At 43.8% G+C, this 24345-nt stretch overlaps 2 protein-coding genes across 2 annotated transcripts in view; one reads left to right on the top strand and one right to left on the bottom strand.

Annotated features, from left to right (window-relative positions):
- Positions 1–24345, top strand: part of WDFY4 (WDFY family member 4) — a 262852-nt gene that overhangs the window by 199473 nt on the left and 39034 nt on the right.
- Positions 243–24071, bottom strand: LRRC18 (leucine rich repeat containing 18). Its single transcript, XM_065894696.1, has 3 exons — positions 23980–24071; positions 19603–19699; positions 243–1246 (listed from the first exon to the last, which is right to left on the bottom strand). The coding sequence occupies exon 3, from the start codon at positions 1147–1149 to the stop codon at positions 382–384; it is 768 nt and encodes a 255-aa protein (XP_065750768.1). The 5' UTR covers positions 1150–1246; positions 19603–19699; positions 23980–24071; the 3' UTR covers positions 243–381.

Raw genomic sequence — 24345 nt, 5'->3', positions numbered from 1 at the left:
ACTGGGGAGCTGGTAGTTGGTCCAGAAATGTGTGATAATGAGACTAAGAGTGTGCTGGCTGTATCAGCTGCCCAGGCCACGGGCTGTAGGCAGGAGAGTTCTGGGGCAGAAGTAAGACAGATGTCCCTTTCCTGACTCATTGTGCTTGTATGTGCGGGTGTGTGCATGCAGAGAAGACAGAAGTGTACGGAGTGGCAAAGAACTAAAAGCCCTTCAGTCAACAAAATCACAAGCCAAGGACGTAGGGAAAGGTATTTTATGGGCTTGGCTGGAGGAGCTAATCGCAGTAACGGAAGAATCCCTCAGTTTTGTGAGGATGTAGCCCATTGTCATCTTGCCTCCCTCCCTTTTCCCTTCCTGCCTTAGGGTCAGGGTCCCAGGTCACCTCCAGTCTTCCTGGGATTCATTGGCCATGGAGTTGTGTGAGACCAAACTGGAAAAGATGGCCCTTCTCGGTTCCACCGTGGCCATGCTTTTGATTTTGTTCAGCTTGTCCTGGGCCTGTTCGCATTTTCTCAGGCAAGGCCCACATAGATCCTTCTCCTCCACCAGATATAGGTTGTCCGACCTCTTGATGGAATCTATGAACGTATCTGACTCCTCTGCTTTGGGAAAGGGGTTTCGCTCTGTGTTGAGCTTTTTCAGCTTGGGGAGCTTGGAGATGTTGTTGGGGATGGTGCTCAGCAGGTTGTCATGGAGCCCCACCTCCTGGAGCTCCTTCAGAGCGCCTAGCGTGGTGGGCACGCGGTCCAGGTGGTTCAGACCGAAGTTCACAGTGCGGATATTCTTGAGCTGATTGAGCTCCACAGGCAGCCCATCGGTGGTCAGCCTGTTGTTGCTGACATTGAGGTAGATCAGAGAGGTCATCTGGCCGATGGACTTAGGGAGCTTGTCAATGTAGTTGCTGTGCAAGTCCAGCCACCGCAGGTTCTGGAACTTGGAGATTGAGTCAGGAATCTTCCTGATCATATTCCGGCTAAGGTTGAGCTCATCTACATCATTGAGTCGCAGAATACACTTGGGAAAGGTGGTAATTCCCATCTTGCTCAAGTCAAGGCGTTTCTTCCCATCAAATGTGATCTTGATACAATTCTTGGCCACGCTGAGGGTGATCTTTTTACCCTTGGGGCGTTTCCCGCCCTTGGCCATGTTCTTTTAGTAAGGGGGTATGTTTGAAGTATGTTGTTCTGATTGACTGGTGATCAGTTAGAGAAAAAAGTCACATGAAACTGCTAGAAGATAGACTCTGGTAAGAAGAGAAAAGATATTCAGTTAGGAGATGACATAAGGGTACTGGACTCCCCCCACATCATAATGCTTCACTTTCTAATGGTTTGAAAGGAGAGAAAGAGGGGAGTGGAGAGGAATTAGGTCATCAGCAGAAATATCCTAGCCGAAGATCTTCAGCAGTTGAATGCCCTCTTCAGACCTCAGTGCTCCCAGATGTAAAATGGGAGGTTCAGGGTTGGCCTGAAGGGTGCTCAGCTCCCCTCTGGCTGTGCCATTCCCCGACTTAGGAATCTCTCCATTGTCCTGGACTTTCACATATTCCCCCCCCTGGGTGTGTGTGGGGAGGGTCGGGGGATAATGTCTTGGATATCTGCCATTTCCCAGACCCTCACTTAAATCTAGTCTTTTCTTAGAGTTATCCCACAAGTTCCTAGGGTGGGACTGCTGAGTTCTCAGAAGCAACATAGCCTGGATATAAGGGAATAAAGGTGGGAGTTAAGAATGACTTGTGTATTACACCCCTCCTCTCCTTCTGGACCCAGAGGAACTAGTCAGGCCTTGGCTACTATAACTGCAGTGCAAATAAAAGCAGCACAGAGAAGTCTTTGCTCAGCCCCCAGGTAGGAAAATGTGCCTACACCATGCCCATGAGCACGGAAGAGGGGGCCAGGGTGGAGCCTGGCAGAATTGAAGAGAATGCTGCCTTCTCTCACCTCCTACCCACCTTGTCTTCCTCCCCTCACACTCTTCACACTGAGATCCAGCTGTAGACACCTCTGCACCGATAGGTGTGATAACAGATTTCTGCCATCGGAGAAGTAGAACGTACAGAGTGGCGGGTAGTTTCTGGCCTCACAGTGCTTGCTTAGAAGTCCAGTTCTACCATAAATAATTTGCTTAAATTTTCAGTGCCTCGATTTCCTTATTTGTGAAAACAGCTCCCATTTAGGACTCTAAGGGAGTGTAAATTATCTAAACTATAAAGCGCTTGCAGCAGTGTCTGGCACATAGTAAATGCTGGATAATGTTAACTATTAAACATTACTATCAGGAACTTTGCACATATTGATTTTAATCTTCAACAATCCAGCAAGATCCACAGGCTTATCTCCACTATAAAGAGAAGACCGAGGCTCAGGAGTGAGGAAGGTCTACAGTCAAGAGGAGGATGCAAGCGGCCTGCCTGTTCTAGAGGCTCTTTTCTTTTCTACAGCTTGGTGTCTCTTGCTTGCTGATATGCTATTTCGGACCAAGCTCCCACTCTGGACAGAAGCGTGCTGTCAGGAGATAAATGCTCGCACTGCTTCCTCCATCTCCCAGTAGGGATGGGTGGGAGAGGTGCTCTGCGCTTTCTCTACTTCATCATCCAGGCCCTTTATCAGGAACCATGTTTGTGTAACACATGGAGCACCAGCAGTCAGGCTGTGTGAGCCTAGTATCACATGTTTTCCTTGTACAGTAATCCTCAGTGCCAAAGGCAAGTAGGTAGAAATGCCTCCCACATGCTTATTATAAATCCTGCTCTTGCCACTCCTGGCTGAAGGTTTGAGGATTCCACCCTATGCAAGTCCTACTGGATCAGAGCCTCCTGAGATGGATGTAACCCTCCACAATAGCCCGATGAGAGTATTCTCAGCTCTCAGCCGCATTGATGTTCTTTGGAGCGGGCCTCGTAAGCTGAACCTATTCTTTAGAAACAGTGAACCGACCACATTCAGGCATGATTGGCTGGTTACCAAAGACAGTACTGTGTTCACCAGTATTGAAATATCTGTATTACACAGCTGTGTGGAACCAGATGGGGCAAAGCTGTTTAAAAATGAAAGCTGGGGTTCCAGTCACAGTTAAGATGGAGTAAGTGCGCTCTGCCCGTCTCACCCACTGAATGCGGCAAAAGGCCCAAGGACTCTGAAGATAAATGGTATAAGGCAGATTGGAGAAGTAACTCAAAGTAAGACCAACTTTGCACCAGTGATGACAGATTTCCAACAAAAACCTCCCTCATTGGCCAAGGACAGGGAGACGGGGCCTTTTAGGGTCAGGGTGAGGGAGATCCCTTTTTTTCTATTCATCTTTTCCATTCTCTTCTGCCTCAGCCCCAGGCAATCCTGTATCACTCGAGTCAGACATGCAGGCACTTAAAACTCTAAACAGGGAGAACCATTGTCTTTGACCAAACTGTTGTTCCAAGTGTTTGGAAGTTTGCTTTTTTTCTCTCTATCCCACTGCTACTTGGCCCTGGAGAGAGAAATTGTGACAGGAAGTACACAACAGATTTAGAAAACAAGTTCCCTGGATTTCTAGCCAGAAGACCAAGGAGGGGAGGGCAACTCCTGGGAACCACAAAGTGTTGGGGAGATTGCAAAGAGGAGAGAGTTTAATAAAGTTGTATATGAACTCCAGGATATACACCCTGAGCTGCCCACGAATAGACCAAACCCTGAACAGGGTCTTGAGTACCTACTCCCAAACCCTGAACCCAAAGGCTTTGTGAATTGAGCACTGTGCAGGTTTCAGACTGGTGCCTGGATAGCAACATGAAGGGCTGATTCGAATAGTACTGTAAATGCTTTGCAAACTGAATGGACATTATAAACGTAGTCTACAGAATCTACAGAAGGTTTGCCAGAACTTGTAGCCTGTGACTACCTGCTCAAAATATACATGTATATATCAATATAGATATAAAGATACATCCTAGAAGAAGAAGAAGAGGATAAAGGCTTGTGGTGCTGTTAGACCCAAACGGTCTACGAAGGATTCCAACTCGCCCAAGAACCGCCAAGAGTCGAGAGCCGCTGCAACACGCAAGAGGTTTATTAGGAGCCGATGCACCGGGGTTCCCTGAACCTCACGCAGGAGGCCGATGGGGAACCCCTAAAAGCGGAATCACATACTTTTTATAGGTTTATTTACTCATAGGGCGGGTATATTCTCACAATGATTGGGTAAATGTGGTGACTTTTGAATTCATTGGCTTAGGAACTTTTGCCCCACCTTCTGGCCGTTATAGTTGTCTGTTCATTGTGGCGGTTAGGGCGTATACCTGTTACGGGCAACTGGAAAATTACCCGCTGTCTGGCAAGTCCCCGTCAACTGAAAAACTCCAAGAATTGGTTTCGATAGGGAGAAGGAGTGGCGCACGATAGGGAGAAGAATTGGTTTCGATAGGGAGAAGGAGTGGCGCACGATAGGGAGAAGAATTGGTTTACGGGAACAAGTGAGGGGGTGGAAAGTCCCTAAAGGCCCCACAGTGCAGAAAAATATTTGAAGGAAAAATGGGTAAAAACTTCCAAAAGTTGGTGAGAGACATAAAAACTACAGATTCAAGAAGCTCAGTGAACTGCAAACAGATTAAATAAACTCAAAGAAATCCACATTCAGATGTTATCAAACTGCTCAGAATAAAAGCAAAAATTAAAGAAAAAAACAACACGTTGCCTACAGGGGAACAGCATACAAATTATTACAGGTTTCTCACTAGAAACTGTGAAGGCCAGAGGTACTGGAAAAATATTTTTAAAATAATGCTGAAAAAAAAGAACTGTCAGCCAGACAGTAAATAAAAACATCCTTTATGAATGAAGGCAAAATAGACATTCTTAGATAAATGAAAAATAAAAAGATTTGCCACTAGTTGAGCTGCTATCGAAGAAATGATAAAAGAAGTCTTTAGATGAAAGGGAAACAATACTAGAGGGAAGCTTGGACCTTGAGAATAAGGGAAGAGCAATGGAAATGTAAATATGTGGTAGATATAATAGGCTGTTTTTCTCCTCTTAAAATCTTTAAAATACGAATGATGGTTGAAAGCAAAAATTATACCTGTCAATGTATGTAGATGGAATACATATGACAACTACAACATAATGGGGGAAGTTAATGACACCTATAAGGTAGGTAAGATTTTTACATTGCTTTGGAAGTGGTAAAATGTTAATTCTAAGTAGGCTGTAGAAAGATAAGTATGTATATTTTAGTCTCCAGAGCAATCGGAATGGATAGTTTTCAGAATGGATTATAAAAGAAAACCAATTATATGCCCTCTATAAGACAAACACTTTAAATAAACAAAAGTAAGTTAAACTAAAAGAATGGAAAAAGATGTACTTAACAGGAGAGCTTTAATATAGATGAAGCAAAAAATGATAACATTGAAAGAAAAAATGGGCAAATATACAATTAGAGTTGGAGCTATCAATACTTCTCTCTCAGTAATCAATAGGACTAGAGAGAAAATCAGCAAGGAATGGGGTTTCTCAACCTTGGCTCTGTTGATATTTTGGGCTAGATAATTCTTTGCTGTTGGCAGGGATGGGGTGGTGATGGGGGAAAGGCCTGTCCTGTGCATTGCAGGATGTTTAACAGCGGAAAGTAAGAATATTCTACCCACTAAATGCCAGTAGCTCTCCACTAGTTGAACAACCAGTAATGTTTCTAAACATTGCCAACTGTCCACTGAGGGGCAAAATTGCCAGATGAGAACCATTGATAAAGAACTGGACGTTACCACCAACCAGTGGGATCTAATTGACATTTATAAAACACTCTACCCAGCAACAGAATACACATTCTTTTCAAGTACACATGGAACATTCACAAATATAGACTACATTCGTGGTCATGAAACAAATCTTAACAAATATAAATGAATTGAAATCATATAAAGAATGTTCTCTAAAAATAATGGAATTAAGTTAGAAGTCAATATCAGAATAACTAGAAAATCTCCAAATAGTTAACAATTAAACAGCATATTCATAAATACTCCATGAGTCAAAGAAATCTCAAGGGAAATTAGAAAATATTTTGAACTGAATATAAAAATAGGACATATTAAAACTTACAGTATGCAACTAAAGCAGTGATTAGAGGAAAATTTATAGCGTTAAACATTCATACTAGGAATATTTAAAAAAATAAGAAAGGTCTCAAATCAATAACAGACTTTTACATTAAATAAAGTAGTAAAGAAGAGTAAAATAAACCTAAAGGATGCACAAAAAGGAAATAGTAAAGATGAGCAGAAATCAATAAAATTAAAAGGATAAAGACAATAGAGAAAATCAGTGATATTAAAAGCTTGTTCACTGAAAGGTTTAATAAAATTGATAAATGTCTAGCCAGACTGACAATGAAATAAAAAAAAAAAGAGGGATTTCCCTGGTAGCGCAGTGGTTAAGAATCCACTTGCCAATGCAGGGAACACGGGTTTGAGCCCTGGTCCGGGAAGATCCCACATGCTGCGGAACAACTAAGCCTGTGCACCACAAATACTGAGCCTGCGCTCTAGAGCCCGTGAGCCACAACTACTGAGCCCACATGCCACACCTTCTGAAGCCCATGCACCTAGAGCCCGTGCTCCGCAACAAGAAAAGCCATCGCAATGAGAAGCCCGTGCACTGCAACGAAGAGTAGCCCCCGCTCGCCGAAACTAGAGAAAGCCCACGTGCAGCAACAAAGACCCAACGCAACCAAAAATAAGTTAATTAATTAATTTTTTAAAATAGTGCTGCTATGTGTACGATTTTAAAAAAAAAGAGGAGACACAAATTATGAATATCAATAATTAAAGAGAGGATAGGACTAAAAACCCATAGACATTAAAAGGATAATAAAGGAATAGTACAAACAACTTTAGAGAAAAACTTAGATGAAATCGACTGTAAACTATAAAATCTCACCCATGAAGAAATAGACAACCTTAAAGACCTATAGTTATTAAAGAGGCTGAATTCACAGTTGAAAAGCTTCCCAAAAAACCCTCCAGGCTCAGATGGTTTTATTGGCAAATTCCACCAAACATTTAAAGATAACAACACCAATTTTACACCAGCTTTTTCAGAAATAGAAGAGGGAGCAATTCCTAACTTGTTTTCTGAGGCCGGCATTACCCTGATACTAAAATCACACAGAGACAATACAAAGAAAGAAAACGACAGACCAATATCCCTCATGAACATGAACATAAAAATTCTCAACAAAATATTAGCAAATTGGGCTTCCCTGGTGGCGCAGTGGTTGAGAGTCCGCCTGCTGATGCAGGGGACACGGGTTCGTGCCCCGGTCTGGGAAGATCCCACATGCTGCGGAGTGGCTGGGCCCGTGAGCCATGGCCGCTGAGCCTGCGTGTCCGGAGCCTGTAGCTCTGCACCAGGAGAGGCCACAACAGTGAGAGGCCCGCGTACCGCAAAAAAAAAAAAAAAAATTAGCAAATTGAATCCACCAGTATATAAAAAGAATAATACATGACATCCAAGTAGAAATGCAAGGTTGATTCAATATTCAGAAAGCAAAGTAATATAGCACATTAACAGACTAAAAAGAAAAACATACATGATCATATCTATGCTGAAAAAACGTAACAAAACTTAACATTTATTCATGAAAAAACTCTCAGCAAACAAGTAATCCAGTTTATCTTCCTTAACCTGATAGAGGACCCCCACAAAAAAAGAAAAACCCTATAGTTAATATAATCGGTGACAGACTGAATGCTTTCTCCGCTAAGTTTGAGAACAAGGCAAGAAGGTAAACTCTCACTATTCCTATTAACACTATATTGGAAATTCTAGCCAGTGTAATAATGCTTTTATTTAATAAAAAAGGCATAGAGATAGGAAAGAATGAAATAAAACTGTCCTTCTCACAGATGAGCTGCTTGTCCAGGTAGAGAATCCTACAGAGTTTAAAAGACATTCTTGGAACTAACTAGTGAGTTTAGCAAGGTTGTAGGATACACGTTTACACACAAAAAACTCCACTGAATTTCTGTATACTAGCAATGAGCTATTGGAAACTGAAATTTGAGAAATAATAATGCTCCAAAGAAATTTAAACACTTGTATATTTCACGTAAGTAAAAAAAAAAAGTGCAGGATTTCTGTGATGAAAATTGCAAAACACTGATGAAACAAAGCAAAGAAGATCTAAACAAATGGAGAAACATACCATTCATGAGCTGAAAAACTTAATGTAGTTAAGTTGTAAACTCATCCCAGATTGGTCTAAAGATCAATGTGATTCCAATAAAGATTCCAGCAGGATTATTTGTATGTATGAATAAACAGATTCTAAAATTTATATTGAAAGGAAAAGGAGCTAGAAATTCAGAACAATTTTGAAAAAGAAACAAAGTTGGAGGATTCATGCTTCCTGATTTTAAAACTTATCATGTAATTACAAAATGTGGTATGGATGAAGGGATAGTATATTGATCAGTGGAATAGAAAACAGAGTCCAGAACTAGATCCATATAAATATGTTCAAAATGGTCAATTGTTTTTTGACAAAAGTTCAAGAGAAATTCAATGGAGAAACAACAGACTTTTCAACAAATTGTGTTGAAACAATTGATTATCCAATATGCAAAAAAATTGAATCTCGAACTGATGAAATTAAGTCTAACTCAAAATGGATCATAGGTATGTAAAATGTAAAACCATAAAACTTTTGAAAGAAAACGAAGGAGAAGGTTTTCATGACCTTGAATTTGGCAAAAGTACAACCCGTAAGAGAAAATATTGACAAATTGAACTTCAACAAAATTTGAAATTTTTGCTCTGTAAAACAAACAAAAATTCATATCCAACAAAGGACTAGTATTCAGAATCTATAAAGAACTCAAGGTCAATAGTAAGAAAGAAGACAATACAATAAAAAAAAAAATGCCCAAGGGATTTAATGAGACATTTCACCATAGAAGTTATATGAGTGGCCAGTAAGCCCACAAAACCACAAAGCATTGCTCAGTTATCATTAGTCACTAGGGAAATGCAAATGAAAATCACAGATACCACTGCACAGTTACTAAAATGCCTAAAACAAAACAAAACATAAAAACCAATAATACAAAGATTTGGCAAGGGTGTGGAGCAACTAGAATGCTCATATATTGTTACTGGGGGTTCAGAATGGTACAATCACTGTGAAAAAGTTTGGCAATTTCTGATAAAATTAACTGTATACTTATCATATGATCCAGCATTCCCCCAGCTAGGTATTTACCCTCCAAAAAAACTAAAACCTCATGTTCACACAAAAACTTGTGTTTATAGCTGCTCTCTTCATAATTGCCAAAAACAGAAATAAAAAACCTGAAGGTCTTTCAGCGGATGGATAAGAAATTGTGGTTTATCCTTATAATGGATACTATTAAACATAAAGAGAACAAATCTATTGATACATGCAACAACTTGGATGACTCTCAAAAGCATCTTGCTGAGTAAAAGAAGACAGTCTTAGAAGTCTGCATCATGAATGATTCCGTTTATACAACATTCTGGAAAAGTCACAACCATAGGTACAGAAACTAGATCAGTGGTTGCCAGGGAATAGGGATGGGGAAGGTTTGACAACAACAGAGCAGCACAAGTGACTTTTCTGGGGTGTTGGAACTGCCTGTACCTTGACTGTGGTGGTGGTTACGTGAAGCTGTACATGTTAGAGCTCAGAGAACTGTATACAAAAGAAGCAACTTTGCTGTAGGTAAATTTAAATTTTTTAAAAAACTTAAAAATATTTGGGACTCCATAGTCTATTTCTGTCGTTCTCAGCCTGGCTTGGAAGTCTGTGACTTTTTCATGCCCCGACTCAGGCTTGTTTTGCCCTGTGAAGGGCATCCACACGTGTATCATGTGGGCACTGCTGGGTATGTATACGTGTCTACCATGTGTATGTACACGCACACTGCGGGGTACAGCTATGCACAAGGTGACATATCAGAAAAACTGTCCTACTGCACTTGAGTTAGAATCTTAATTTAAAAAAATATGGACTGAGATCAGGGGAGCCTGAGTTCTGATCGTGTTTATCAATGATTTCTCATGGTAAGGTTGCCAGACTTAGCAAATAAAATTGCAAGATGCCCAGTTAAATTTGAGCTTCAGATAAACAGTGGGTAGTTTTGAGTATACGTATATCCCAAATATTGCATAGTTCTGTATTTTATTTGACAGCTCTATCCCATGGATCTGAAAAAGTAGTAAAGTTTCCTTTGTCCATGATCCTTGTTAGTTCTTTGGGACTAATTTAAGCCAACTCCATGTGCTTATTCCTGCATTCATTCATTCATTTGTACACTCAATTCAGTAAGTATATCGAGAGCCTACTAGGTACCAAGCCTGTGTGTTATTTATACAGGTGAACAGTAAATGGGGCCAGTCTCTAAGCTCAGAGAGCTAAAATCTAGGTTGTTACTGATTCTGGCGGCCAAATTCCGAGTCCCAAAAAACCTAGGCTGTCTTTTGTATTTCTTGTATTTAAGATAAAGTTCAGCTGAGGGAGGACAGACACATCAAGTATGGGCAGAAGGGCCTAGATGGGAAGGATGCTTCCAGTAGACTGGAGATCCAGCCAGGTGAGCCCAGCTGTGCCTGGTCCCCCACAGCCCTCCCATGGTAAGAAGCCCTCCCTTCTCTGATGACTGATGGGGAGGAAGCAGCATGGGGCTGTCCACAGGGACTGCTCCATTAAGGAGCTTCTCCCCACCAGGTCCTCTGGCTCAGCCTGCTCATTCATTCATCACCTGCAGGCAAAGTAGGGGCTGGCCGGGATAAGCAGCTCCCCTCCTCCTCAGTGCATCTGGGCCCCCAGACAGCCCCGGGCCAGATGAAGCATCCCACCCTCTTCATGCTTCTCCTCAGGGCCGCTTTACCTGGCTGGGACCCTTGCTTTTGGTTGTGGAGGGCAGGGTGTGTTGCTCAGGGTCCATTCTGACCCCTCTAAGCTGTGAGAACCACTAGAAGCAGACCAGTGCCGGGAGCCCCCAAAGCCCAGGGACACCCCTTTTCTTATACAGCTCTGAACGGTCGGCATCCTGCCCAGGTCTGCCCGTTGGGTAGGAGAGTAAGTATTGGCAAAAGAAGTGTGAAACTGATGATCTTTCAATACAACTAAATCTGATTAGATGAACTGTTATTATCAATTCATAGCATCCTCAAATATCAGCGTGGGATCAGTCCACACCAGGGAAGCTGGCAACTATAGAGAGAAAGAAATGTCAATAGATAATCAGATAGATGGATAGGTAGATAAATGAACAGACAGATAGATGGGTAGTCAAATAATAGATTTCATTTCACATGAACAGCTTGGAAACCCAAATATGAGAAGTTTCTAAATGTACTTTTTGTCTTGTACAATTGGTTTTTATACTTTAGGAAAACTGGACCAGTTGGTTTGACTTTAATTTCTAATTACTTTTTCTGTCTAGTCATTGTGAATCAAACAGCATGGTGGGACACCCCATGGATATCTAAATTAAAAATGTAATGGCAACTTATATTTTAATGCCTTCAGAATATTTGCAAGCATTTTCAGCTGTAAGATCATTATCTGCACTATGATACTAGAATTTATCTGATGCTTCACACTCATGTATATATATATATATATTTGTGTGTGTGTGTGTGTGTGTGTGTGTGTGTGGTACGCAGGCCTCTCACTGTTGTGGCCTCTCACTGTTGTGGCCTCTCCCGTTGCGGAGCACAGGCTTCGGACGTGCAGGCTAAGCGGCCATGGCTCACAGGCCCAGCCGCTCCGCGGCATGTGGGATCTTCCCGGACTGGGCCACGAACCCGCATCCCCTGCATCGTCAGGCGGACTCTCAACCACTGTGCCACCAGGGAAGCCCTCATGTATATTTTTAAGACTGACTTTGTTTATATATATCTGATATCTTTAAACATCTTGCTAACACAATCTCACAATAATTACTTCACCCTTTTCACCGATGCATTGAGACCAGGATAGACATATTGTACAACTGAAACCCCCAAAGTCACCGTCAATATTTGGGACTAACTTAATAACAAGCTTTCTGCCATGTGGATGAGAAATGTCTTTTGCTTGTGGGACATCTCTTAAGGGGAAGTAATGCAAACTTCCCTCAGTGAAGTCGCTCATTCAAACGTCATTATTCTTTCTCCCAACTCTCATAAGACCCATTCACTAGATATGTAAGGGGAGAGCCTCGCCTCTGCTGTGACTTCCCATGAGCCTTCAGATCACTCCCTGTGCCCTCCACCCCTTCCCAGAATGAGCTGTTCGTTCATGTGAAAAGCCCTGTGGCAGGTGGAGACGTGAGTGGTCACTGCGGGGCTCTCTGTTGAGTGGTTGTGTCTAGAAGCTCTGCCAGACCTCTAAAAACAGGCACGAATGTTCAACTCAGGCATCGTCTGAACTGGAGGAAAGAATTACTGTTTGTCCAGCACCCACTCTGGGCCAGGAACTGTGTGCTCTACTACTTGCTTTACAATTTTGTGTGCTTTTTGGAGTATAGACTCACTGGAGGTATAACCATTAAGTGGTTTTATTTTTTCCACCTCTGCCCCCAGCTACATTATATCAAGCCCTGCTTTCCTGTGAGCAGAAGGACAGATTGCTAGGAAGGGGACAGACTAGAGGCAGAAAGATTTCTGTGTAGCTAACAGCAATACTGCCACCAGACACCTGGCAGAGATGATGGAGAGAATGACAGCAGGAGAGAGATGTGGACAGTGGGGGTGGAGTCTTACAGGGACCCCACAGTTATGGGGGTTTTCCGACATCAATTTTGGAAATGCTTCACAATGTCAAGAGCCACTTACTACTCTTCATTCAGGTGATATGTACCAAAGTAACTATTGCAAGCATGCTGCTGGACCATTTCTGTATCTCTAATCTCCATAGTAATTATGCAAAGTGTCAGTCCTATTTTTAATATAGGAGAATTGGGGCTCAAAGAAGTCAAGTGCCTTCCCCAAGTTCACAAGACAACACAGCTCAGCCAAACCTAGGCTACCTAGCTGTTACACACCTACAAGCCTAGGTGTGTAATACCAAAGTTTGTGATCATCCCATTACACCATCCTGCCTCTCTTTTCCTTCTGTTGCCTTTTCTTTAGGCTTGTTGCCTGTTATCCCACTGTCCAGGGACCAACGTGTGGGGTGCTTGTTTTCATAGATATATATATGTGTGTATATCTGAATGTAGCTGAATAATACGGATTTTAAACGTATTTTACTAGCATTAGTGGAGTCATTTAAGTGTAAGAGCGTGGAGATTGACAAGGAGAGAAGGAGGTAGAGAGAGAGGAACAGTTTAAAGGGTACATGTAATGCCACCAGCCAGTTCATTTAATGGGCCTGTGCCCCAAGTGGGCGGTGATAGAGACAGGAATCTGTTGTTCCTCGGCCCCTCCAGTCCCCACGAGCCCCCATGGTGTGAGCTTCCTGTAAAGATGCAGGTTTTCGCCCAGCATGGCCCCAGAACCCTGGCCCACAGCATTCCCACGTGCCCACCAGAGAAGCCGGCCCTCTGCTGCCCTGGGCCGGTGTGGGGAGGCGGGGGGGAGGGCTGCCGGCTGTGCAGGGCCCTGAGAGGCTGTGTGCAGCCACCAGAAGTGTGATTTTCACAGCGTGGGCTCCCTTGGACACCTAACACTTGTAAGATGCACTTCCGCGGTTCCCAAACAGCAGGCCTTCTCCGAGTGTGGGTCCTACGATGCGCTCCACCCCCTACAGCCCCCAGCACACACATTCTCTCCGCCAGCCCTTAGAGGCCCTTCATGCCTCCTTCACACAGCAGGCGCCCTCCAGTTCACCATTTCATTCCGTCCTCACAGCTCTCCTCTGGGGTAGGAATATTCCTCCCACCCAAAGATAAGGACCTGGGGGTGGCGTGGGTGTAAAGTGATTTATCCAAGCTCACACCGCTCGCCTTACTCCAGGGCTTCTGGGTAGGATGTTCTTTCCATGACATCAGAGCTACAGCACACAGAGTGTCTGTGTGGAAATTATCAGGTTCACTTCATTTGGCAATTATCTGGTTAATTGGATCAACGCAGTGCTCAGGATCTTATGTTATGCGTGTGTACCTTCCTCTACCCCTAATATTGTGTACTTCTGCATCCTCAGCACCAGTGTGGGTCTGCACATGTGCTGCCTGGGAAGCCGTTATCTGTCAAACTGCCCTCTTCCCCCTGGCCGGTAATAAGAATTCAACTTTTATTTGGAGCAAAAGTTCCCAGGGGGTCACATGGCCCAATAACAAAAGATGATGGTTTCTTATTGGTTTAATAGCATCTGTTTTGTAATTCTGAAGGTACTCTGTTTAAATTGGATTTGTTAAAGGAACAGAAGGGAATAGGTGCCTTACAATTAAAATAAAATGTTAAGATTATTAGTTTAACAGACTAGAAACGCCTTGTTCATCAACCAACACATTCAAAGCACACAAGGCAACCTTGACACCCGGAAAACAAAGCACCAGAGTCAGTGCTGGCACCTTTAAACCCCAAGAGGTGAGCATTAATTCAATTTCAGTCACTGTGGTTTAAGCACTGCTATTGCCAGACGGACCCGATTGCATTCTCTCCTCACAGCCGTGGCTTCCATTGCAGATAAGGAAGCTGGGCTCAGAGAAGTGGCTTGGCAGGGCAAAAAGCGCAGCGGCTTTAGACCCACGTGGGTCGCCACCCAGCTCCCCATTTACTGTCGGGTGACCCTGAACAGTCTGTGGAGCCTCGCTGAGCTTCAGCCCCGACTTCCGTAAATGGAATAACAAAAGTGGCTGCTTCTGAAGGGTGGCATGTGGGTGAGTGAGGGCCTCGGAGGACTTTGCTGTGACGGTGGGGGATGGAGTGCAGGGAGGAGCCACAGCTGGACAGGACAGCACAACTGGTGACAGTGGAGCCAGCACTCCAGGATTCCAACTGGGTAGAACCCTGATTCAGACACCACAGCCCAGCGTACTTACTTGCTGGGGCATTCCCACCTCCCAGGTGCAGACGTCAAATTACCTTATTTGGAGGACAAAGAGATATAGCTCCTTGGAGGCACAGAGCCACCCACGCACCCAGGATCGCAGAGTGGGGGGCATTTCTCAAGTGCCCAGTGATATGTGCATTCTTTCTGCACCACGACCCCATCTGGCCCCTGTGAGAACTTGCTGAGGGGTGGACATGGTGCAGACACAGGTGTCCCCAGCTGTGTGCACTGGCCAGCCCCGTGGTGCGGTACCCGCATTTGCTGTACAACAGTCCCTAGCTCTGAGGAAAGCTTTGCTGTAAACCCGCCTACCAGTGAAGTTGTGAGATACCTTGAAGGGGAGCCCTGAGGATCAACTGTAAGGGAACAGCCAAACCTTCCCTGGCCCTTTGGAATTCATTTCTTCATCAGTAGTTCACATTGGATAACTACTATCAACGAGGCGCTGATTTATGCAGCAAACTAAATGAAGGCTCTGCTCACATCCTAAAAGGGAGATGAACCAAAGCAGACAAACAACACCAGGTGGCAAAGAGCACCAAGAACAGAAAGAGCAGGGGCAAAAGAAATAAGAGAGAGGTGTTGGGAGATGTGGTCTTTTGAAGAGGTGACCAGGAAGGGCATCCTTGAACAGAAGACATCTGAGCAGAGATGGAAGGAAGTGAGGATGCAGGGAGGCAGGGAGGGGATTTCAGATAGAGGATGCTCCAGATGGAAAGGCTCTGTGACAGAGGGATGGGGAGGGACAGCATGAGGGTGGGAGAAGGAAGGAGGGAGGGAGAGAAGGAAGGAAGGGAGGCCAAAGACATGATTTTAAAAAAACAAAACCCAGGGCAGACATGATCTGGCATATTTTTCAAATGATACTTCAGCTGTTGTGAGAAGAATCTCCAGGGCGTGTCAAACCAAGGAGAGAAGGCCAGTCCCTACACTTCCCCCAGAGTGACCACAGACAGGGCCGTGCCCTCTCCTCTCTAATTTCTACCTGAGCCAGGAGGAAACCCGGCCCCGGGACAGCCCCATACTCTCCTGAGTCTCCGACAAGCTTGGCCATGCTAGAGAGTCAGGGGAGGGGGGCGTGGTACGCAGCCACTCTTGTTTCCCTCTAGAGATGTTCTCTCAGAACCAGCAAGCCCACCACTGCACTGAAACCTCTCGGTCAAGCACAGATGACTGTGATATAAAAACCACATAGCCTCTTACATATGGGTGACAGCAGTATGGTGCAATGTGTGTTTGTTTATTTAAACCTCAGCTAAACTTTCCCCCCATCCAGAGGTGAAGGGCATTGGAATGACCATGGTCTCATTTTCAAAGGGATACTTTAGGTTAAAGAAAAAGGGTGCAAAAGGATGGTTTGGGGTTCTTTGTATGTAAGGCACCTGTCTTTCAAAAATGCTGTGATTTCTAATCCTTTTTCTGTAGAAATATTTTCTGAATTCACGTTTCCCTTTCCTCCTAGAGTCTTTATCAGGCTTATTTGAAGTTATTACTAAAACATTCAGGACTATCATTAAGAAGAGAGAACCCTTTTCGGGCGACTTTGGACAGATAGGTACAACTTGCTAGGAATGATGTGAACAAAGGCAACATAGCGGCCCACACTTTGTTTAGGACAGGGAAGCTCTTCAGCATTTTACAAATAGGGATATTACCCATGTATTAGCCACTCTGTCTGTTCCCTTCCTGTTATGTGTAAAGTAACTCAATAGAAGACAGGCACTCGGACAGCAGGGAATGTGGAGGCTTTGAGGCCAATAGAACTGGGCTCCATCCCCACCTTCACTGCCAACCTGGTTTTAATCATGAGCTCAGTTTACTGATCTGCAAAATGGGTTAGAAAATTGCAAGTTGTTGTGAAGAGTAGATGAAGTGATGACTGTATGTTAAGTGACTAGTGTGCACTGGGTACTCAGTGAATGGTAATCTGGTTCCTGGCACCTTTATGATGGTAAATAATGCTGATAGAGTCACCAAACAGCACCATATTGATTGCCTCCCTCAAATTAGTAGCCCCAAGGCACTCCCCACTGATCATTAATCCCAGATGTAGGATTTATGGAACAATCTTTGCTGATTCCCAAGCACAAAAGTCTTTGCAGCCTTTTAAACACAAATTATTAGTAATAATAGTGATAATAACAAAAGAAAAGAAATGTAACAGCAACTTGTAGATATGATAATACCTTTGTCCACTTTTAACCTCTAGAGCTTGCTAGAGCCCAGGCAACCCACTTGCTCATTCATTCATTCATTTGTTCAACAATTTGTACTCGAGTCATTCTACAGGTCAGGTCAGATGAGAAGATATGCAGTGAGCATGACAGACATGTTTCTCGTGAAACTCCTATTTTAGGAGGAAGCAAATCAAGCAAGAAAAACAAAACAAAAAGAGCCAAGATTATGTCAGGTGGTTTAAATGCTCTGCAAAGAATAAAACCTGATCATGTGAAAGGGAACACCCAGGGTCAGGAGAGAATGTTGATGGGGGCGGGGGGGACTAATTTAGACTGAGATAGATGGGGAAGTCCTCCCCCAGGTGACGTTGGTGCTGAGACTTGAACACTAAGAGGCCATGTGGGAGGATTTGGGGAAGAACACCCCTAGAAAGGGGCATACCAAGTGCAAAGTCCTAACAGTGGGGAGAAAAAAGAGATGCGGGGGTGGCTGGAGCAGGGACAGCAAGGAGAGGGTCGAAGATGAAAACAGAGGACTTTATGGAAGGTACAATACGTTGCGTGCGTTATCTCATTTAATTCATCCAGCCCACTTAACAGGTAACGCACCGAGCCCCAGAGCACATCCCTTGCCAAAGTCACATGCTAGTCAAGCACAGCCAGCCCTTGTCTGTGGGCTTCATTGCCACTTGGCTTATCCATGAAAGTTTGACTTGACAACGTCAAACTTTGGCTCTATGGGCCGACAAGGAAGCTCCTGACTCATCATGTTTTCCAGACGCTACCCTAAACTGAGCTAGATCCTGTGGGAACATTCATAGCAGCCCAGGTCAAGCCCCATCCTTAAGGCTCATCCCTCACTGAAAAGAAGGCACGCGCGTGTTATCTCACCCGGCTCTGGGGGTTGAGATGAGTTCTATTATGTGAGACAGGTAGAGAGCTTGAAAATTGAAAATTGGCAATGAATCCAACTGGCCATGAGCTGAAAGCGGGTGCCGGTTGGTGCAGCTGGGTAGCCCGTCACGCCCCCTTGGAGGGGCGTGGTTCAGCTGCACGCCTCCTGTTCTAAGAGGACCAGGGACCAGGAAATATCACCTAGCTTTGATGAAGACCCACCCAGATGATGGGTAGAGGGAAAGAGCATGAAGTCCTCGCCTTTCATCAGCGTTGCCAAGCGAAGAGCGGTGGGCAACAGTGGGAGACCCAAGAGGAAGCTGGCACCGCCAAGCACCAGGCCTTAAAGGTCAGTCTCTAGACAACAGTAGGGCTCAGGCAGGGGCAAAGAGTCCGCTGAAGAGTGGACAGGGGCAGCCTCAGCTCCTCCCTTCCCCCTCCAGGCTGAGGCTCACGCCCAGAGTCACCCCAGCTTGAAGACCAGTCAGAGCTGTGTCCCTCCCTAGCTGTATGACTTAGCACACGTTTCCTGACCTTTCTGACTCCCCATTTCTTCACAGGAGAGCTGGTCGTCAGCACCTGGTTCACATAACAGCCATACGGTTTGTAAATGTATTGAGAACCTGCTATGTGCCAGACCATTTACAAATCAATTTAACACATTCAAATTAGGTTCCTGCCTTCAGACTGCGTGTATGGATTATACTGACCACCTACTCTGGGCCAGGCATTTTAAAGACACTGTGAATAATTCTTACACCTGCCTGATCTATTTATTGTTTTTCATCCCCACTGGACAGACATGGTGCCTGAGGCTCAGAGAGGCCAAGTAGCTTGTCCAAAGTCACAAAGACTCAAAGTAGGGGCACCTACCTTTGCCTGTTGTGGAAATAGAGACGTGAGGCGTGATTCTAGTGTGTTCCATGAAGAATCCCTCCTTACAAGGCCCAGCCCAGCCTAGGACTCAGCCATTTGTTCGTGGGTTCCAGTGTTCAGGATCACTCGTAGAAATGGTTTGCCTCCAGACTTCTCAAAAGACAGACTGTGCTCCAAACCCCAGCACAGTCAGCAGAAGTCAAGTGAGGTCTGCTGAGGTTGCCTTCACAGGCTGCAGCCTCCTAACTGAACGAGCACTGCAGTTTCCTTAAAGGGATAACTGGGTGGGTGAGGAAGCAGTTCAAACACTAGTCTCCACCTGCTTGTGGAGCAGGAAACAACGTTCAAAGAGACTGAGACTTTGGAAAGATCATAAAGCATGACCCCAAAGCCCCACAGATTCCCACACTAACCTCCCAAGCTTGTCCGTGGCCCAGGCGCCGGAGAACGCCCAGCTGGGTCCCCAGCTAGCTGCCCTTCCTGCCTGGGGCTCGGGGCCAGCTTCCTCCTCTCCTACATAATGAATTAGCTGGTGTCTGGGGTTTGTAAATAAAGCACACCAGGAGAACAGGCATTTCCAAAGTTGCTTACTCAAAAAGAGGAGAGAAAAAGAGTTTGAGGAGGTTGTAGTTTGGCAGAGTTAAAGTAAAATAAATGCAACCAGAGGAAAACTTACCCTGTTCCGCGGTTCTTCCTCCTCAACTGTGAAACTTAGTCACCAGGCAACAAGAGACCTGGGACCTGGCATTAATTAGCATAATCTTGACGCCAGCCTGCAAGGTGAGAGAACACAGTGCCGAAAGGGTCTGCAGGACAGGGTCTGGGGTCCCTGGGGCTTGCACTGGGCTTCTTCCTGGCTTCCCCAAGCAGTGCCCTGGGGATTACAGTACCAGGACGGCTGCTTTCCATGGCGACCTCCAGAAGTAGACGTTGCTAACAGAGGGGAAAGAACCATGTTTGCCTCTTTGAAGGGACAAATGTCTTACTTCTGTAGCATTGAGTCCCATGAAATATCATTCGACTTCCTTGTAATTTGCCCCAGTATTCCTTTCTGCTCTTTGGTTTTTGAGAGGGCTGTCTTTTATCTATTTATTTGAATTTAATTATTTCTTGCAGTTTTCTTTACACCCTTTTCCCATGATTAGAGTGACTGTAATGCTCATAAAAATCAGACATTCAATAATGATTTTTTCTTAATTAATATTATGCCATTCAATGCTAGTATGTAGTTTCTAAACTCGACATTTTGAATGAACGTGCAATACTGATTCTGGTGGACTTTGCTTTTCCTGTTGTTTCCAATTTGGCACTATCATGAATAAGGCTGCAAGGAAGATATCTGGGCATTTATAGTCTTTTTGTTCAGTTTCTTTTCCTTTAAATTAAATTCCCAGAAATTGAGAAATTTGGCAAAAAGGATAAATGTTAAAATTATTTTGCAAATAATAAAATAACATTGTAGAACAATTAGAAAATACATATATAGAAACAAAAATATAAAAACACTCTAAATTGTATTACCCAGGTTGAATTTTTAAAATAAATTAAATAATTAGCAAATAAATATTTTGAAATGCAAACTTAACCCAAGCAATGAAAGTTTTGGCAAGTACAAAAAAGCAAAATGAAAAAGTTTAAATTAAAAAATATAATAAATCATTAACTTAGAAATATAATTAACTATAAAATTTTTTAAATACATGACCACCACCATCCTATTTAATCTAAAATGAAAGAAAATAGATCATTTAATTTAGACAATAAATGGATTTAACATAATGAGCAAATGAAGATAACTAGAAAATTAAAAGTTACGTGAACTCCTACAACTTAGTGCATTTCTAATTAGAATATTCAAAAAGCACGTAATTTAAATTAGAAAATAAATAATCTGAAAGTCATAAAACACAAATAAGCAAAAATAAAATCAGTACATTAAGGGAGAAAATACACAAGAAAAATACCTTTAAAAATTTTTTTAAGTTTTAAAAATTTTATTGAAGTATAGTTGATTTACAATGTTGTGTTAATTTCTTCTGTACAGCAAAGTGATTCAGTTATACATATATATATTCTTTTTCATATTTTTTTCCATTATGGTTTGTCACAGACTATTGAACATAGTTTCCTGTGCTATGCAGTCTGACTTGGTTGTTTATGCATCCTGTATGCATCCTATATATAATAGTTTGCCTCTGCTAACTCCAAACTCCCAGTCCTTCCCTTCCCTACCCAACCTCCACCTTGGCAGCCACAGCTCTGCTCGCTATATCTGTGAATCTGTTTCTGTTTTGTAGATATGTTGATTTGGATCATATTTTAGATTCCCCATATAAGTGATATCATATGGTATTTGTCTTTCTCTTTCTGACTAACTTCGCTCAGTATGATAATCTGTAGGTCCATCCATGTTGCTTCAAATGGCATTGTTTCATCCTTTTTGATGGCTGAGTAATATTCCATTGTATGTATATACTATGTCTTCTTAATCCATTCATCTGTCAGTAGACATTTTGTTTCCCTGTCTTGGCTATTGTAAATAGTGCTGCTGTGAGCATAGGGGTACATGTATCTTTTGGAATTATGATTTTGTTTGGGTATATGCCCAGGAGTGGGATTGCTGGATCATATGGCAACTCGGTTTTTAGTTTTTTGAGGAACCTCCATACTATTTTCCACAGTGGCTGGACCAATTTACATTCCCATCAACAGTGTAAGAGGATTCCCTTTTCTCCACACCCTCTCCAGCATTTGTTATTTGTAGACCTTTTAATGATGGCCATCCTGACTGGTGTGAGGTGGGTCCTCACTGTAGTTTTGATTTGCATTTCTCTAATAATTAGCAATGTTGAGCATCTCTTCATGTGCCTATTGGCCATCCGTATTTCTTTTTTGGAGAAATGTCTATTTAGGTCTTCTGCCCATTTTTCCATTCGGTTGTTTGTTTTTTTGTTGTTGAGTTGTATGAGCTGCTTGTTTATTTTGGATATTAAGCCCTTGATTGTATCGTTTGCAAATACTTTCTCCCATTCCGTAGGTTGTCTTTTCGTTTTGTTCATGGTTTCCTTTGCTGTGCAAAAGCTTGTAAGTTTGATTAGGTCCCACTTGTTTAGATAAATACATTTTAAAATACAGATTTGTAAAACCTTATAAAAATTAAAGCCACTCAGTTTCAGCATCTAGAGGTAACTTTTATGTTATATAAACGTCCAGACTTTTCATGCATCGGCAGCATCAGGTTTGTGGCATGGTTGTGCAGTAATAATCTGGTAATTTTGCTCATGTTCATTTCTAACTCCAAATGTACACAAGTTACCAATTTGTCAGGTAACTGCCCTCTAATCCAGCTCTGCCCACCCCACAGACTGCTTCCCCAGCATGCTCCCCCAGAGCCGCACCCAGGCAAGAGGCAGGGCAAGATGCTGGCCAGTACTTGCCCTGTCTTGAGACACAGCACAAACCATTAGTAGACACGTTTCTAGTTTGCCAGGATGAGTGAATTTTCTTCTCCTTGTGGTCTGTGTTTTCTTGACACCCATGGGTTACTCACTAACCCATTTCACCATGGCCTCATAACTGTTTTGCAAATAGAAAAGACACAGGAGAATTTAGAGAGGCATCAGGCTTTTTAAACATGTCCACTTTCGTTCAGGAGGCCCAGTTTCCCTGTGGGCCCTCCCTGGATGTCTGCGAGGTTACTCTCTTAGTGCCTAAGGACTAGCCATAGCCCGCTAGTTCCAGAGGTGAGGAGGAGGAGGATGGGCAGATCTCCCATCCCTTCCTGGGCTGAGAGGGTATAGCCTCCAGCCAGATGAGTCCCTTGGCAGAGACCCTTTTGGCCTGGACTAGCCCACCCTCTGAAGGCCCCTGGTAGGCTTCTCTGCCAGGCTCCCTAGGGAAGATGTGAGTTCCTGGGCTATGCCCTGGCTCACTCTGGGAGACAGGCTCAGCGTAGAGTGGAGGTGTCAGTCAGGTGGAGCTGGACCAAAGGGGCGGAGTCAAAGGCAAGACGCTGAGGCAAGCCATGGGCACTGAAGTAGGAGTAGGAAACGCCCCAAGGCCACGTGACGGCAGCACTCACGCTTCAGACCACTTCTAGGAGTTCAAGGACATAGATGTGATTTAAAGTGAAGCAGCGCAGATAAAAATCACCTCTCAAAATAGGGAAGAATTTGAACCCAGCCTAGCGGTTGACCACACACAAAGTTCAGCTTGAAGATAGTGCCCCATCTTTGGAAGTCATCCAGAGGAGTTTAGATACCTGTCTCGGGATGGGAGTGAGGTTGGTAAGATGTCCTCTGTGGGCCCACCGTGCTAGGCCACCTTCAGGTTAGACAGAGTGACCTACCTAGTCCTCAGTGACTTTGAACTCATCCATTCTTCTCCACACCATCCCTGGTTGCCCAGGGGCCTGGACTCTTGCCCCATAGACTCCATGGCAAACCCTGAGCTGACAGAGCAGGAGATCTGATTCACAGGTGGCACAGTTATTCTAAGATCTTACAGAGTGGTACTGGCAGAACAAAGCAGGTCTTGACCAGAAGCAAGTCTTCACTTTTACACCATACTCTTCTTCCTCCCAGAGTAAAAAGAAAATCAGCCCTGCTCTAGGATAGCGTCAACGTCAACTAGAACTGTGCCCATTGAGGGAGCCCTGTGTCCACACCTGTGCTAGCCTGTTCCAGACCCGTGGTTACACTTGCTCCCCAGCACTCCTGGGTCAGCCATGTTTGAAGGATGAGGTAACAGTAGTTCAGAGCAGTCAGGTGGTGGGGGCAGGATTTGAACCCAGGTTCTGGTGACTCCAAACCAGTGGTCTTTCCCATGCTGCCTCCCTTGGACCTTGGAAGGGCTTTAGAAAGCCAAGAGCCATCTCTGGCACCTTGTTTAATATAAAATTTACACTGTAATGGATAGTGCAGTGTATCAACCCTCAAAGAAATACTTTAATCACCAGATATTTACAAAATTCACATAAACCATTCCAAGAGTTCTGTGATTGCCTTCAGATGAACATGAATTTTTTAAAAAATTTTTTTCAAAGAGAACTCACCTTTGGTGAGGTGTCTGGATGCTGGTAATGGCGTTTTTTTTCTGATGGTAATGAAATGATAGATCTTCCTTGGAGCTCATGGCTGATGAAATGAGCAGTGGGATGGTAAATGGCCTTTATCTTCCTCACACCATTCCGCCAGATGGCAGTGTCACAAAAGACCACGGATAAGATTCTAGAACTCTTTATGAAAAAGAAAAACAGAGGCTGTCTCGTTTCCTGGCTCTTAACGGGCATATCTTGCTCCCCGATTCCCCTTCCACTGTCAGATTTCTAAAATAAAGTAGCAAGTTTCGCAGGCTTTGCCATACCAACCCCACATCCTTGTAGCTCAGCCCCACATCCTCAGAAAGGCTCAGAACACAT

Source organism: Phocoena phocoena, chromosome 16 (genome assembly GCF_963924675.1).
Source record: "Phocoena phocoena chromosome 16, mPhoPho1.1, whole genome shotgun sequence".
Classification (NCBI taxonomy): domain Eukaryota; kingdom Metazoa; phylum Chordata; class Mammalia; order Artiodactyla; family Phocoenidae; genus Phocoena; species Phocoena phocoena.
The sequence above is the reverse complement of the archived record's forward strand: the minus strand, read 5'-3'. Positions and strand labels throughout refer to the sequence as shown.